Below are 16,220 nucleotides of genomic sequence, written 5' to 3' on the forward strand. Positions count from 1 at the left end.
TCAGGCAGACCCTGTGTTTGGATCCAGGCTCTGCTTCTTACTAGCTGTGTGGTGTCAGGCAACTTCTCTGACCTGAATATAAAACGTCCTGACCATTCCTACTCACACAGTTATTGGGAGCATAAAGGAAGGTGACATGAAACCCAGATTCCCTTCCACTTCTTTCAGCATGAAAAACCATGTAACCAGTCTCTGAGTTTTTTCCCATAAAATCAGAGATTTTTTTGAGTTCAAAATCAAAAGAAAATCTTTTCAAATGCAGATGCAGCTAGGTTAGACAGCTCTCAGTCCTTCACACAGCAGCAAAAATGGCTTCCAGCAGGTTGCTTTCCTGCCCTACTCCGCCCAAAGAGTGTCTGCTCTCTGTCCCCCCACACTCCCCATCCTGCTGGCATCCACTCCAGATGGGTCAGAGAAATAGACTCTCTGCGTGCCTCCAGACTGCCACGGAGTTGACTGGAAGCTGGACTCGCCTAGCAGACTGAGTGTGCCCCTGAATTTGTATGTGCAGGAATTTAATTTCTCAGTGAACCTGGATATGAGGATACCCTGGTTATGATTCATATCAACCAAACTTAGCTGCAAATCTAAGGCATTTCATGCTAGAAAGAGTTGCGTGTACTAGTGTTTCTTATTTGTTAGCCTTAGGTGTCTGATTCGGAAAAAATAGAAGACCCATCAAAAATCCCTCATCTAAGTTTGAGGACAGAGTGTGTTCACATTTCCTGCTTGCCTTGTGATTGAAGGCAGCCACCTTTAAGGAAATGTCCCCTTATTATTGAAGCTGTCATTTCGAGAGTGGAATCGTCGACCTTGACTCTCTAATCTGGGAAGACTCAGAGATCTGGTCCCCCACCCCCTCATTTTCTGGCAGGGATAACCGAGCTCTGGAGAGGGAAAGGGACTAGTCCAGGGTCACACAGCACAAGTGGCAGGGTCACAGCTAGATCCCAGGTCTCCCCGCACCCACTCCATTGCCTTCCCCATTAGCACATGGCTAGTCCACACAGCATTCCCCAAAGAGGTTTCCAGGTTCCTGATCCCTGTGAAGGCAGGCGGTGGACTCTCTTCCTCCTGTCCCCTTCATCCAGTTGTATTTTCCTGCTTCGCTTCACTGGTAACTGTCATATGGCTTTTCTCTCCTCTGAAGTCTCTCTTTTTCCTCCCTACAGTTCTGAGCCAAGAAGAATACTTAAGGTAGGGCAATGAGCTGCATGGGAAGGTGCTCCCCAGATGCCACCCTCACCCTATACACACTGCTGCTCCAGAGGTGCTCACCCTTGACCTACCTCTCTGGGCTGGAAACAGGGTACACTATGCGGCATGTCCAAAGCTTTGGCAATGCCAGTGAGCACCTTCTGGACCTGGGATGGGAACAGGAGGCAGAACCAGGTGGTGGTGCAGAGCAGTCTCCAGCCACAGACTCACCTGGCAGTAGTTTTCGATTCCTACTATGGACTGAACACACCCAGGTTTGGATCCTGCCTCCCTCCGTACCAGCTGCATGACTAAGGAGAACTTCGCTTCTCTGTGCCTGTTTCCTCATCTGTAAAGGGGGAATGATAGTATTTTAATACTTAAACCACACTACTGTGGTCAAGAAGAAATCACATACAATAATAAACATGAGAGAAATGGGCCTGGCACAGAGTAGGAACTCAGGCAACTAGCAACGCTTCTCCTCCCTTGCCTGGAAGCTGTTCACTTTCCTGGGCATTCGGGAAGAATCCACAGTAAGAGATCTTCTCTCAGCAGGCAGAAGGGGAGCTCAGTGGGTAAGAAGAGCCCTCAGAGATGCGAGAACTCAGTGAACAAGGTCACACTTTTACTGCACTTGCTGCATGCCAGCCACCATTCTAAGCTGCATGCCAGCCACCAATCAGTTTTACACGTATTAACTAATTGATTCCTCCTATTAACCCCATAGGTGGTACTGTTATTATTCCTGTTTTCCAGATGAGGACACAAGGCATAGAAAGGATGAGTAATTTGTCCTAGGGCTCAGTGGTGAAGGCAGAGTTTATATCCAGGCAGTGCTGGACTCAGACAGCACCTGCATGTTGACATTATTATACTGCAGAGTAAGAGAGATCAGACCAGCCTGTGTGCATTTACCCAGGAGACTACCAAGGACAGTCTTGAAGGGCGGAACTAGACTTTTGACGGCCAGGTGGATTCCAGCAGGCAGGGAGCTTAGGGAGTGTCTGAGCAGTAAATGCAGTGGTTAGGACTTGCCTTTAGAATCAGACAGACCTGAGTTCAGTCACACCCTTCTTGGTACCAGCTCTGTGACCTCGGGCAACTTACTTATCCTTTCAGATCCTCTGTGTTACTTTCTGGTTTGCTGGGAGGATTAAATAAGATAGTGTGCTCAACCTGGGGATGGGGGTAGGGGTGATGGTGCAGGGAGCCCACACAGCCTCTGTGTTCATGAGTTCTCTAAATCTTCAGACACTAAAGTGTAAGACTATCATGGGAGTGGGGTGTGGTCCTCAAAACTCCTGAGGCTCACAGGAGGTTGGCAATCACACTGCAAACATGAGAGTTTGTACTAACCTCACTGCCCCTTCCACGTAAGGGTGAGGAAGTGGGGGTCATGACATTTACCCAGAAGAGTAGGCAGCATCATTTCCAAGAGAATGAGCTGAGATTTTGATCTAGGGCAGAGACACAGTTGGAGGGCAGGAGGAAGCCGAGGTTGGGGAGTTGGAACTGCCTGAATCATGGCCAGGAGAAGAGAGCAGAGAGCAAGCTCAGCCTGAGTACAGCCTTGCAGCTCAGGTACAGTAAGGGAGATGAAGCAAGGAGCAGCCAGGGTGGGTGATGCCATGGAGAGCCTCGACAGAGTCCATATGATGAAGTCAGCCCAGGACATTTATTTCCAGCTAAAGAGCCCTGGGAACATGTGGCCCTCCCACTGTGTCAGTCATGTAGGCAGAAGGCAGCAGACCCTGGACATGAATTGGAGCTTCTGGAGTGGGAGGGATGTTGGCCAGAATGAAGGCCCACCCGGGCAGGGTCAGGATCACCTGGGCACTGTGTACAAGTGACCCTTCTCTGATAATGAAGCAGCTCAGGTTAGGTGTGATGATCTTAATGTCCAAGTAAATCAGGGCTTATCCACAGTCATCCCTGCAGTGGTGTCTCACATTCAGCCTACCTACCACTCAGGACATTTTCTTGCGTTTCAGCTAGTACATGCCCTGGAATTGCTAGGTATAGCTGTGAGCATGTGTGGTCCACTGTTTCTGCAGTGTCCATCCAAACAAAATAAAGACTGAAAGCCATTGTTGTGCCTACTCCTTTCTGAGGCTCAGGTTCCTGTTTGAACCTCCCCAGTGCTTGGCCAGCTTCTCCTTGTTGGCCCCAGTCACAGAATCTTACTCCCTCCACTAGACAGCTTGTGAAAGGAAAACTCTAGGCTCAGATGTGCATCACCACATTATTCATAGTCAAAAACAAACTGAAAATACCCAGGGCTTAAGTGAAAAAACAAGAGGACTATAACTAAGTTTTGGTAAATTTACCCAAATAAAAGTCACCTGACATTAAAAATAATCATTGGGAAGCTTATGTAGCAACATAGAAAAGTATTTACAAAGTGACACTAAGTAAAAAAAAAAAATCCACCCAAAATTGTTCAATATGTTCACAAATATATGGCAAAATATGTTTATTTTGAAAACAAACATTACTTACATGCTTATTATGTTTTGGTCCCTATACTTAATATTATGGCACGTGTTACCTCACTTAGTCTCCCAGCAGCCCAGTGCGGTAGTTGGTATTTATTCCTTTTTCAGATAAGGAAACAGAGTCAGAGCAGTTCAGTGAGGCATCCCAGCCAGAAAGTCAGAGCCAGGATTTGAACTCCAGGCTTTGTGCTCTCTCCACCATTTCATGCTGGGATCAAGATCAGAGAAGGGGGCTATCAGGAATATTTTTTCCCCAGACTTCCTTTTCTGTTTTCATTATTGGAAATTTCTAAAGAAAGGAAGTGCTGGCAGCTCGTTTAAGGGTGAGGACCAAGAAAATGTTTCCAGTGCGACTCCTTAACTGCTTTGACCTCTTTTCTAGGATGACATAGAAGCATACCGGACCCAGAACCACTTTCTGAACTCTGAGATCCACCAGGTCACAAAGATCTGGAGACGGGTGGCTGAGAAGGAGAAGGCTCTCCTGATGAAGGTAAAAGCTGGAGCCCTGTTCTGGCCACCTCCATTCCTGCCACTCTTCCAGTCCCTCGCCATCTCACCTCTGTCTCACTCTCTCCTCATTACCTGTCTGCTCTCTCTTCGGACTGTGTCCTTCATGAGCCATCTTCCAAGTATCAGAGTTCTCTGCTGATTGCCAGTTGCTGCTTCTGATCACAGGGGTGCAGAGGAGGGGGCAGGCAGCCATTGTCGCTGTACCTCCCCCGTTGTTGGAAGCCCCTCCCCCTCCTGAGAATTTAACTTCCAGGGAATTTAAAGAGCTGGCACCCTTTCCCCCAACCTTCATTTTCCTTTCACTACCCCCTTCATTTTTCTCTTTCCCCCTTTTGAGAGCCACATATTAAAGACTAGACATTCAAAAATAACTGCATATATGGGAATATTAGAAAGCAACCATGCATGCCTAGGGAAAACCTGAGAAGACCTTAAGTTTATACCTCAGGCCGATCTTGGCACAGAGACAGCCTGCAACAATAAAAAATTAAATTAAATTAAATTAAATTAAATTAAATTAAATTAAATTAAAAATAAATACCTAGAAAGCCCTAGGAAACAGTGAGAATCTGATTTCCAGAGTTACCACATTATTATATTCAGTTGTCCAGTTTTCAACAAAATATCACAAAGTATATTAAAAATCAGGAAAGTATGGCCCATTGAAAGGAAAAAAATAGATCAACAGAAACTGTCTCTGAAAAAGACCCGATGGTAGATAGATATACTAGACAAAATCTTTAAAATATATGTCTTAAAGATGCTCAGAGAACTAAAGCAAGATGTGAAGAGTTAAGAAAGTAGTGTATAAACAAAGTGGAAATCTTAATAAAGATAAAGAAAATCTAAAAAGAAACCAAAAGAAATCCTGGAGCTGGAAAGTACAATAACTGAAATGAAAAATTCCCTAGAGGGATTCAAAGGCAGAAAGAATCAGTGAAGGACAATGGAAATATCAAGTCAGAAACAAAAAGAAAAAAACTGAAGAAAAATGAACAGCCTAAGTGATCCAGGAGATACCATTAAGTGGAACAACGTACCAATTATATTATGGCAGTCCCAGAAGGAAAAGAGAGAGAAAAGAACAGAGAGAATGTTGAAAGAAATAATGGCTGAAAATATCCTAAGTTTCTTGAAATATATGAATATAAACATCCAAGAAACTTAACAGACATCAAGTAAGATAAACTGAAAGAGACACACACCAAGACACATTATAATCAGACTTCCAAGTGTCACAGACAAAGAGATATCTTGAAAGCAGAAAGAATTGACTCATCACATACAAGTGATCCTCAATAAAGTGATGAGCAGCTTTCTCATCAGAAACTTTGGAGGCCAGAAGGCAGTAGGCTGATATATTTAAAGTGCTGAAAGGAAGAAAAAAGGCCATCAACCAAGAATCCATATCTGGCAAAATTTCCTTCAAAAATGAGGGAGAAATTAAGACATTTTCAGATAAACAAAAGCTGAGGAAGTTCATTACCACTAGACCTGATGTTCAAGAAATGCTCAGGGGAGTCCTTCACGGTTAAATGAAAGGACACTAGATAGTACCTGAAAGCTGTCTGAAGAAATAAAGATCTCGATAAATGTAAATACATGAGCAATTATAAAAGCTAGTATTATAAAAATTGTTTATAACTCTGCTTTTTGTTTTCTATATGATTTAAGAGACTAATACATTTTAAAAAAAAACAATTATTAGTCTAAAAGCTAGTAGTACTGTAACTTTGGTTTGGAACTCTACATTTTGTTTTCCATATAATTTCAGAGACTAACACATTTCAAAGAATTAGAACTTTATGTTTTGGGGCACACAGTGTATTAAGATGTAATTTTGTGGCATCAACAACCGAAAGGGTAGGAACAGAACTATAAAGATGCAGAGTTTTTGTATGTTAACGAAGTTAAGCTGGTATAAATTCAAATTAGAATGTTATAACTTTAGGAACTTTAAATGTAATCCCTATGGTAACCACGAATAAAATAGCTATAGAATATATACAAAAGGAAATGAGAAAGGAATTTAAACATTTCACTACCAAACATCAACTATACACAAAAAAGATAGTAATGCAGGAAATGAAGGATAAAAAAGTTTTAAGGCATATAGAAAACAAATAGCAAAATGACAGAAGTAAGTCCCTCTTTATAAATAATTACTTTAAACATAAATGAATTAGACTGTAAGCAAAAGATATAGATTTGTAGAATGGATAAAAACAAATGATCCAGCTATATGCTGTCTATAAGAGATTCATTTTATATCCAAAGACACAAAAAAATTGAATGTGAAAGGATAGAAAAGATATCTTATGCAAACAGTAACCAAAAGAGAGCAGGGTGGCTATATTAATATCAGACAAAAGAGATTTTAAATTTTAAAAAAAGTTATAAGAGACAAAGACATTTTGTATTAATAAAAAGTTCAATACAGTGAGAAGATAACAATAGTTATAAATGTTTATACATCGAATAACAGGCTGACAAAATATATGAAGCAAAAACTGACAGAATGGAAACAAGAAATGGACAGTTCTACAATAGCACTTGGAGACTTCAGTACCCCACTCTGAATAATGGGTAGAACTAGACAGATGATAAGTAAGGAAATAGAGGACTTAAACAACATAATAAACCAACTAGATCTAATAGACGTATACAGAACACTACCCAACTACAACAAGCATACACATTTTCTTCAAGTGCATAAGGGGCATTTTCCAGGACCAACCATATCTTCTCCAACCACAGTGGAATGAAGTTAGAAATCAATAACAGAAGTAAAACTGGAAAATTCACAAATTTGTAGAAACTAAACAACATACTATTAAACAGTGAATCAAAGAAGAAATCACAAGGGAATTAGAAAATACTTAGAGACAAATAGAAGAGAAAATACAACATACTAAATCTTATGGGATACAATGAAAGCCATGCAAGAAGAAAGCTTATAGCTATAAATGCTTACTTTCAAAAACAACGAGGATCTCAAATCAACAACCACACTTTACAACTTAAGAAACTAGAAAAAGAACTAAACCCAAAGCTAGCCGAAGGAAGGAAGTAATAAAGATTAAAGCGGAGATAAATGATATAGAGAACAAAAAGCAATAGAGAAAATCAGTGAAACCAGAAGTTGATTTTTCAAAAAGATGAACAAAACTGACAAACCTCAAGATAAGTGGCCTAAGAGAAAAAGAGAAGACTCAGATTAAAATCAGAAATGAAAGTGGGGCCGTTACTACCAATTCTACAGAAATAAAAAGAATTTAAGAGTATTATGAACAATTGCATACCAACAAATTGGAAAACCTAAATGAAATGGCCATATTTCTAGAAACATAAAACCTGCCAAGACTAAATCAGAAAGGAATAGAAAATCTGAACAGACTTATAACTAGTAAGGAGATTGAATCAGTAATTAGAAATCTCCCAACAAAGAAAGCCTTCACTGGTGAATTCTACTGAACATTTAAAGACGTAACCCCAGTCCTCAGACTTTTCAAGAAGGGTACAGACTAGTGAGGGAGTTGAACACAATCAAGATGCAGTTGGGCACACACAATTCTTTGGGGCCCAAAGAGTGGAAGAAAGTCGAGGAAGGCTTCCTGGTTGAGGTGCCTTCTGAATGGAGTCCTAAAAGTGAGTTAGTGTTGTCCAGGCGAACAGTGGAGAAAAGCCTTCCAAGAAGGGAGACAGGTTGTCAGGACCTATAGGCCAAGAGGCAAGGAGGGGGAGTGGTGTGGGAGTGAGCCATCAGGCTGGAGGATGAGGACTTGGGAGCACAGCTGAGGAAGCTGGGAGTTGTTGAGAGGTTTTGAGTGGGGAGGGCCTCAGTCAGACGTAGGTTTTGAGGAAACTGGGTGCTTGGTGGAGTTAAGGAGGTGAGCCTGGAGGTGGGGAGACTTGGGAGTCTGTGGCAGAATCCCTAAGAAGGTTCTTGGTGAGGGGACACAGGAAGCGGAGGTGGGAGACAACTGGAACAAGTAGAACAGGCTCTCGGGCTTGGAGTCGATGCTCGGCAGACTTTCGGAGATGGTGACCAGGCAGGGGTGCAGCAGAACGGCAACCTTGGCCAGAATGCTGCCATTCTGCCATCCCAGGATGGCCCAGAGGCATGGCAGTGCTACGAGGCAGATGTTTCCCATCTCCGTCTTACAGAGAAGGAAGACAGGGCCCAGGGAAGTTACCTGACTTGTCCAGCACCACCCAGCTTGTAGAAATAGAAACACAAAAGTTCAAGATTGAGGGAGGGGCTAGGCAGATGGGAGGTGTACAGTGTGTGTTCTATGAGATAGGAGATAGGTAGTGTGTTGGAAGAACAGAAAGAGCCCACCTGGGGGCAGCAGAAAGCACAAGGGCAGTGTCCAGAGTTCATGTCCATCCCCTGGACACTGCTCAGTAATACCTCAGAGAGCTCACTCTAGGCCAAGTGCCCTGGGAAGCGTGTTACACACATGGGCTCATCTGAGCCTCACCAGAATCCTGAGGTAAACTCTGTATTATCCTCATCGTTCAGATGAAGAAGCTAAGGCACAGAGAAGTTAAGTAACTTGCCACAGGTCACCCAGCCAGTAGACTGAACCAGGATGGGACTGCAGGTCAGACAAGAGCCTGTGCTGTCCCTGCCCACCCCACCCCTCTTTCTTTTGAATCCAGCTCTAGCCCTGGTCCTGGTTCTCTCTTGCCTGGAGCCCTTTCTGCCTTGCTGTAAATCCTGGGATTAGGGGCCCATCTCCTTTCCCTTCCATGAAGAGCTGAGAGTGGGGAGGGGATGGGAGATGAGAGCTGGGAGAAGAGATGCGCTACCTAAAGCTGTTCAGGCCTCAGGCCTCTGGGGCAGCCCAAGCCCAGCCAGGTGTCCTGACCAGCCCTCCCCCACCCTCCCACAGTGTGCCTATCTCCAAGCCAAGAACTGCCAGGTGGAAAGCAAGTACCTAGCAGGGCTGCGGAGGCTGCAAGAGGCCGTGGGGAACGAGGCCAGCGAGTGCTCCGAGCTGCTCAGGCAACTCATCCAGGAGGCACTGCAGTGGGAAGCCAGCGATGCCTCTGCCGATGGTGTGGAGCTGAGCCCCATTAGGTGAGTCCAGCGGCTGGCCAGGGCAAGGCTGGCTCTGCATGACCTGAGGGTCCTCGGCTGCCCCGTTGACCGTGTGCAAGCACTGCATATCCCTTACCTCCCCATAAGCTAAGATAAATGAGTATGTGGTTGGGATGGGCCCCAGTTTACAGCAGAGGCAGTGCAGGGTCAGAGGAGGCCTCCTGTTGCCCAGGGCCACACAGCACATTAGCGCAGCTGGCCTGGGTCTGCCTCCAGAGCGCCTTTCTTGTCCTTCACTTCTCCAGGCTGCGTCCCAGAGAAGGAGAGGAGACAAGCCAGCCTCCCATGAGCCAAGCTCTTGCTGAGCACAGTGGACAAGGACAGTTAAATATGATGCAGGGGGCTATGGCTGGGGTTAAAGGCCCCCAGAGGCTGGGTAGCCTAGTGGTAGGAGCCCAAGTTTTGGAGCCAAACTTGTCTCTCTCACTGTGTGACCTTGGACAAGTCACTTTACCTCTCAGAGCCCCATATACAGCTTCCATAAGATGTGGGCTAAGATCCCTGTTACGTAAGATCAGTAGGATTCAGTGAGATAGCACATGCAGGGCACACAAGTAGGGGCAAATCAATTTTGAATAAATGAAAGGACTTCTGGAATAGATCCCCAGCTCTCCCATTTCTGCTTGTCATTGGTGCTGTCTGCTCTCCATCCATCCTGGGCTTACTAGCTGTGGAAGTGGGGTTCTATATTGGCAATGCAAAACTCCCTGGGCCTGAGGCAACATGGAGTAATAAGAGGGTCCTTTATATTTGCACAGAATGAGTTAATGTCTCTGCAGCACTTACTATGTGCCAGGCACTGTTTGAGCCCTCAGCAGTTTATAACAGAGGATCTCAGTGGGTCTTCATGAGGCAGGGCAGGTGTTCCTCTACTCATTGGACGATGAGCAAACCGAAATTCAGGGAACTGAAGTGACCTGTCTAGAGCTGCATGTCTAACCTGTGGCAAAGCCAAGGCAGGAACCTTGCCCAGAGTCCATCCCCTCCATGCTGCCCCTCATCTGGGGAAGGGCTCTGCAAGGTGTTGCTAATATGGGCTTTTTGCTGGCAGCGAGTATGATGAATATGGCTTCCTGACGGTGCCCAACTACGAGGTGGAAGACCTGAAGCTGCTGGCCAAGATCCAGGCACTGGAGGTGCGCTCCCACCACCTGCTGGCCCATGAGGCTGTGGAGCGGCCACTGCGAGACCGCTGGGCTGCCCTGGGTGAGCTTACACCCTCGGTCGAGCTCAAGCAGCTGCTGCGGGCAGGCGTGTCCTGTGAGCACCGGCCACGTGTCTGGAGATGGCTGGTCCACCTCCGCATTCAGCACCTGCAGGCCCCTGGCCGCTACCAGGAGCTGCTGAGCCGGGGCCAGGCCTGTAAGCACCCTGCTGCCCGCCAGATCGAGCTGGACCTGAACCGTACCTTCCCCAACAACAAGCACTTCACCTGTCCTACCTCCAGCTTCCCCGACAAGCTCCGCCGTGTGTTGTTGGCCTTCTCCTGGCAGAACCCCTCCATTGGTTACTGCCAGGGCCTGAACAGGTGAGCAACATAGTCCCAGTGAGGACACAGAGCACCCTTCTGTCTTTTTGGGGCCTCCCAAGAACCCAGAGAGGTGAGTCAGGAGGCTTAATATGATCCCCACTGTACAAATGGGGACAAGCAGGTGAAACAACATGTTTAAAACAGGCTCCTCATCCTATGCGCTCCCCCAGATTTGTGCTCAGGGGAGTGCCACTCCCATAGAAAGCATGGTGGATGGACAGTCCTCTGGCATCATGTAGTACACAGCCCAGCTCACAGATTTCAGAACAATCTGGGTCAGTGATCATTTGCTTTAAATAAAACCCACTCCAGCAGCACCCAAGGGAAAGAGAATTTGTAAATGCTACGGGGAACTTCACACAGGAAAAGAAAATAGAGCTAGAGACCAGATGGTCCTGGGAAGCCGAGGCAACTGCACAACCCCAGTGGGCACCACTCACACCACACTCCACGGGGACGTGGTCTCACGAGATTATGCAGCGCTGTGGTACAGCTCAGCAGCTCTCTGTAGAGCTGTGTAGTCTCTGGCCCCTCTCATTCCACGTGTCTGCTTCCTTCTGTCTCCGTGGACCAGCCTCTGTCCAGGGCCCATCGAGGCTGTCAAAATGGAGACCTCAGCCTTTGAGTCTAGAGCCTTTCAGCAAGTCTTCTCCCTTGTCGATACCCTTATGTCCCACATGTAAATTCCCAAAGGAAGGAATCTGTTCGGCCCAGCCTGGATTCATTTCTCCTTCTAGTCCATCATCAGGAGACAAGGGATAGGGGTGGGGTGACCTGGTAGAGCTGCCCCCTCCAGTACTGTGGGGGACTCTCCTGCCCCCAGTTATCTTTATAGAGGTTACACAATCTCAGATATTTCCCAAAGCAAGTTTTGACTTAATTTAAACACACATATACTCAAGTAAAATTTACATATGCCATTCCGCTCTTTTTTCAGAATAAGCGTATGTGACATTTATTCAACACAGAATAAACATTCAGAGTGTCCCTACTAAAATCGAAATGGTTCCCAAGGGTAGATATTTTTGATACTTTATTTCCAGTCTAAATTGGGTGAAATCGAGCATATACATGTACAATTACTGAGAATTCTGGGTTAAATCCCAGAATTCTGTGTTAAATCCCAGTTAATCTGTGCTGAAGAGGCGAGGCAGGGAGAGAATCCTACAGCAGTAGGGGGTATTGAGACAGCCTCACAGAAGGAAAGAAGCTCCTCCCTGTGTGGAAAGTGGCAGCAACAGTGGCTGCCGAGGGGTATAAAGGAACAACTGAGACCAAGAGGGATGACACCCAGAGGGTATTTCTTTACTTCTTTCTTAGAATGCTTTTTTTTTAACCAATAATTGGTATTTAGGTGAATAGTCATATCACTGCTTTAAATAGGAAGTTATTTGTAATAGAAAGAGCCTATTCAAATATGGGGAGTGCAGTGCCCCTTATTTCAAAGGCCCTCAACCCAAGCCTGCAGGCACCTTTCACTTGTCCGAGTGCCGTCATCTAGTGGTAGCCCTTGGAATTGCATGTGTCGTGTCTCAAGGACAGACCCTGCTTGTATGCAACAAATCCAGCCTGTTTAGAATGATGGATATAGTAAAAATTTAGAGGAAAAAATTTAAAGCCATTTTCCTTTAAAATATAAGTGGAGTATTTTAAAGTAGTTTCCCTCTCTCCCCCATTACCACACTTCCTTCTTTGCAGACCCACTTGGGCCCTGAATGCTTTAAGTTGGAGTCTAGCTAGAGCCCTGAGCAGTTAGTAGGCCATAGCTGAGACCAGCAGCCTCTTATCACTGACCTTTTAATGTGTGCAGAAATATAAGCTGATACTGGCAGCCAGCTCCTGGACTGAACACATTCTGAGGCTCCAGTGGAAAGGGGTAGGGTGGAAAGAATACCAGGTTAGTTTTGGGAGCCCTGGGTTCTACTTCCACTCTGCCACCAACTGATTATGTGATCTTGAGCAAGTCACTTTTGCTTTCTGAGCCTAGGTCTTCCCGCCTGCAAAGAGGTTAGACCAGAGATGACCAGTAGTAAGCAGCTGCCTGGAACTTTGTCTTATGAGTTTTCAAGGCTGCCTCCTGACTCAGTGGGAAAGAGTGCCACGATCAATTAGCAATGTCTGCCCTGGGCATAGACAAAGAGAATGGTGGCCAGTGTATCACACATTTGCTGTCCCTGAACACATGACCTGTGAAGTGCCCTGCTCCCTTTTCCAGCTCTGAGAGGGCAGAATTTCCTGTTACCCAGGAGACTTGTATTGTTCTCTCCATCCACTCAGCTCAGATTCAGGAAAGTTTGTATAAATATTTTACCCAGGGTAAAAAGAAATTCTTTCCTGCCCTACTAGAGAGATAAAAGGGGTTTCTTTTTACTTTTGAGAGTGGAACCTGTTTCGTAAAAAAGCGTGAACCTCAGAAGAGGTTGGAGTTCATGAATCCAATCTAGTAAGAGCCCAAAGAAGCATAAATATCTGGACAATGACATGTGTTCTGTAAGCCCATCAAGAGTGTGAGCCTTAACAATGCTGTAAAGTGGCATCTCCCCAAAGGTGTTTAGCGGGTGCAATGTATAAAAGGGGCTCCACTGCCCCACTGGACAGCCTTGGGTTAGAGTCACACAGGGTTTTGTCACTGCAGGATTTCCAAGAGGCTTTGCTAAGATATTCTGTATCCTAAGCCTCTAAAAGGGAGCTAAGCTATACAGCATTCCCTAACCATCTTTGAATGTGGGATCTTGCGTTCACTTAGCATCTTGACAGACAAGTGCATTTTGGGAGATATATTCTTGGATTGGCCCTGAAAGAGCCCTGCCAGGAAAGCTGGGAGAAAGAGGAAATAGGACTTCTTCCAAGCAGACTGCCCTGCTCAGCACTGTGGGTTTTTTCTTTCTTACCCTTGATTTCATCAGAGCCTCATGATAACTTTGGGGGAGCGGGGAAGCAAAGGAAGAAAAAAAACTCTGTGTGTTGAGCACCTAGTATATGCCAGACAGTGAGCAAGGCAAGGAAGGTCTTTCTTGTTCAGAATGTCTCGCAGCCCTGGAAAATAGCTATTGTTAATTCTACTTTACAAATGAAACTGAGGCTTGGAGAAGTTAGCACACTTGCAAAGGTCTCAAGCAAAGCCTGTGGATATTAAGATGAGGGTAGCAAACATTTATAAAGCACTCATGTGTCAGGTCTTTTGCTTGGCATTTAACATGTGTTTAACTGTGTTCATCCCCATAGCAGTCCTGTGATTATTAGGAGGACGCTGAGGCTCAGAGAGGCTAAGTAACTTGCCCAAGGTCACCCAGCAAGGAAGCAGCAGGACCAGGATTTACACCCAGGCAACAGGACTCCAGAACTCCTGCTCTAAGATAATCCCAATTGCTCCAGAAATCCCCTATGTAGTCCTCCCCAAAACCTTGTTCCTCTCACCCCAGGTACCAAGAACATCAGCCTGGTTAGGGACGGGGATTGGGCAGGACTTCCCTCCGGTACTCAAGGAGCCACTTCTGTGGGAAACTGCCTGGCTGTGACTTCTGCATGTCACTCCAGGCCTCCTTCCCTCCCACACCAGGCTGGCGGCCATTGCTCTGCTGGTCCTGGATGAAGAGGAGAGTGCTTTCTGGTGCCTGGTGGCCATCGTGGAGACCATCATGCCAGCTGATTACTACAGCAAGACACTGACAGCGTCCCAGGTGAGCAAGGGAGGGAGAGGACTTAAGGACTGCTATACAGGTCTGCTGCTGAGTTGCTCCTATGAGCCAGTGAATCTTAGAAAAGGTAAGAATCTCTCAGGCTTCCATTTATCCCTCTGTACAATGGGACTTCTAGGGAGTTCCGGTGAGAGCTGATGACCTTTAGAATTGTTGGGGCCCTCCCCACGAGATAGACTGTTGTTATTCTAGTGGTGACATTATGTTATTAGAAACAGTTGGTTTCCTGGGGAGGGGAAGAGAGGAAAATCTAGTGTCACTTGTTATTTGCCAGTAAAGAATTTCAAAACAGGTCAGGTGGGGTGGAAGAGGGGACTGGGAGGATGAAAGAGGTAATGATTCTTCACACACACTCATCACTTCCTACTGAGAAGCACAGCTGCCTTCATCATCTCATGACCTCCTCAACTGCCCTCTGAGCACAACCCAGCCCTGGAGTCCAGTGGAGCTAAGTCAGAGTCAACCCTTCCAGTAATCAGCTGTGTGGCCTCGGCAAGTGACATCACCTCTCAGACCCCAGGCTTGTCTGGTTTTGAACTTCCTGGGCTTTTGAGAGGCTTAAATGCAAAGCCACTTCAAACCTCTTGTCTTTACTGTCCCATCTCTCCTGCCTCACCCAGTGTCTCATTCTGGCTGCATCAGCACCATCTGCTTTATGGAGAGAGGCCACCCAGAGGGAACTTTCTCACTTCCCACCCCAAACCTACTAAGCTATTACTTGCCTATTCATCCTGTTCTCCTTTCCTACTGCAATTGCCCAAAACCACTTCCTCCTTCTGGAACATCCACCTGGGTGGGGAGATCAGGACGCAGTGGGTGTTCAGGTATGGAGGAGAAAGGTCAGGGCTAGAGATCAAGATTTAGATCAGGAAATAGGTGGTGAAGCAGGAAGGATGTATTTGGCTGCATGGAAGGGAGGCCCAACCTATTAGTGGCTTAAGTGGGGGATTATTCTTCTCAAGTAATGACAAAGCTGAAGGTTCGTTCTAGCTCTGTGCCATCCTAGCATATGACTTTCATCCTCCTTGTCATCTCGTGGTCACAAGATGGCTGTACCACCTCTGGCACTATGGCCATGGTCCAGGGTGGAAGAAGCAGAAGGTAAAAGGCAAGAACTTGCTTCCTTTCAAACAGCTTTCCCCAACCCAGCAATTTCTGCTTACACCCACTGGTCAGAACAGTACCACTTGGCATCTCTAGTTGCAAGGCAGGCTAGGAAATATTTTATGTTCATGTTTCCACACCTCTAAAATTGAGTTGTGATGGGTTGTTTTTGTTTTCATTTTTTAGTATAGAAAATTTCAAATGTACAAAATAATCGAGAAAATGTAATATGAACCTCCATGTATCCATCATCCATCTAGTTTCAATAATTATCAATATAGGGAGGCCAGTGCAGTCTCATCTAAACGCCCACCCACTCCTCCTGTTTTGATGGTCTTGAAGTAATCCCAGACACATCAGTTTATCTGTAAATCCTTCAGAAGGCTCGGTGGCATCTTAGATTGAATGAATTACCCAAGATTTTGAGCTGGACACGAGGCCGCAACAGCCCACAGCTAACACCAGGAAGAGGATGTAAATGGAGGGAGAGGGCTGAGAAACCCACAGTTACAGGAAAGGAAGAGCAAAAGGAGATTTACATGGGCCTGTCCTGGAGGTGGGAGGCAAACCCC

The 16,220-nt window shown here is 45.8% G+C and overlaps 1 protein-coding gene across 4 annotated transcripts in view; it reads left to right on the top strand.

Annotated features, from left to right (window-relative positions):
• TBC1D2 (TBC1 domain family member 2) overlaps positions 1 to 16,220 on the top strand; it is a 45,136-nt gene that overhangs the window by 26,346 nt on the left and 2,570 nt on the right. For 3 of the 4 annotated variants that reach the window (XM_039856050.1, XM_039856051.1, XM_039856054.1), the window contains 4 exons: positions 4,078 to 4,188; positions 9,107 to 9,294; positions 10,367 to 10,843; positions 14,406 to 14,526. In XM_039856050.1, the coding sequence (XP_039711984.1) occupies positions 4,078 to 4,188; positions 9,107 to 9,294; positions 10,367 to 10,843; positions 14,406 to 14,526 (897 nt within the window). The remainder of the gene's footprint in view (positions 1 to 4,077; positions 4,189 to 9,106; positions 9,295 to 10,366; positions 10,844 to 14,405; positions 14,527 to 16,220) is intronic. The other variant, XM_039856052.1, reaches the window with a different exon arrangement.

The sequence above is a fragment of the Pteropus medius genome, unplaced genomic scaffold (genome assembly GCF_902729225.1).
Source record: "Pteropus medius unplaced genomic scaffold, Ma_sr-lr_union100, whole genome shotgun sequence".
Lineage (NCBI taxonomy): Eukaryota > Metazoa > Chordata > Mammalia > Chiroptera > Pteropodidae > Pteropus > Pteropus medius.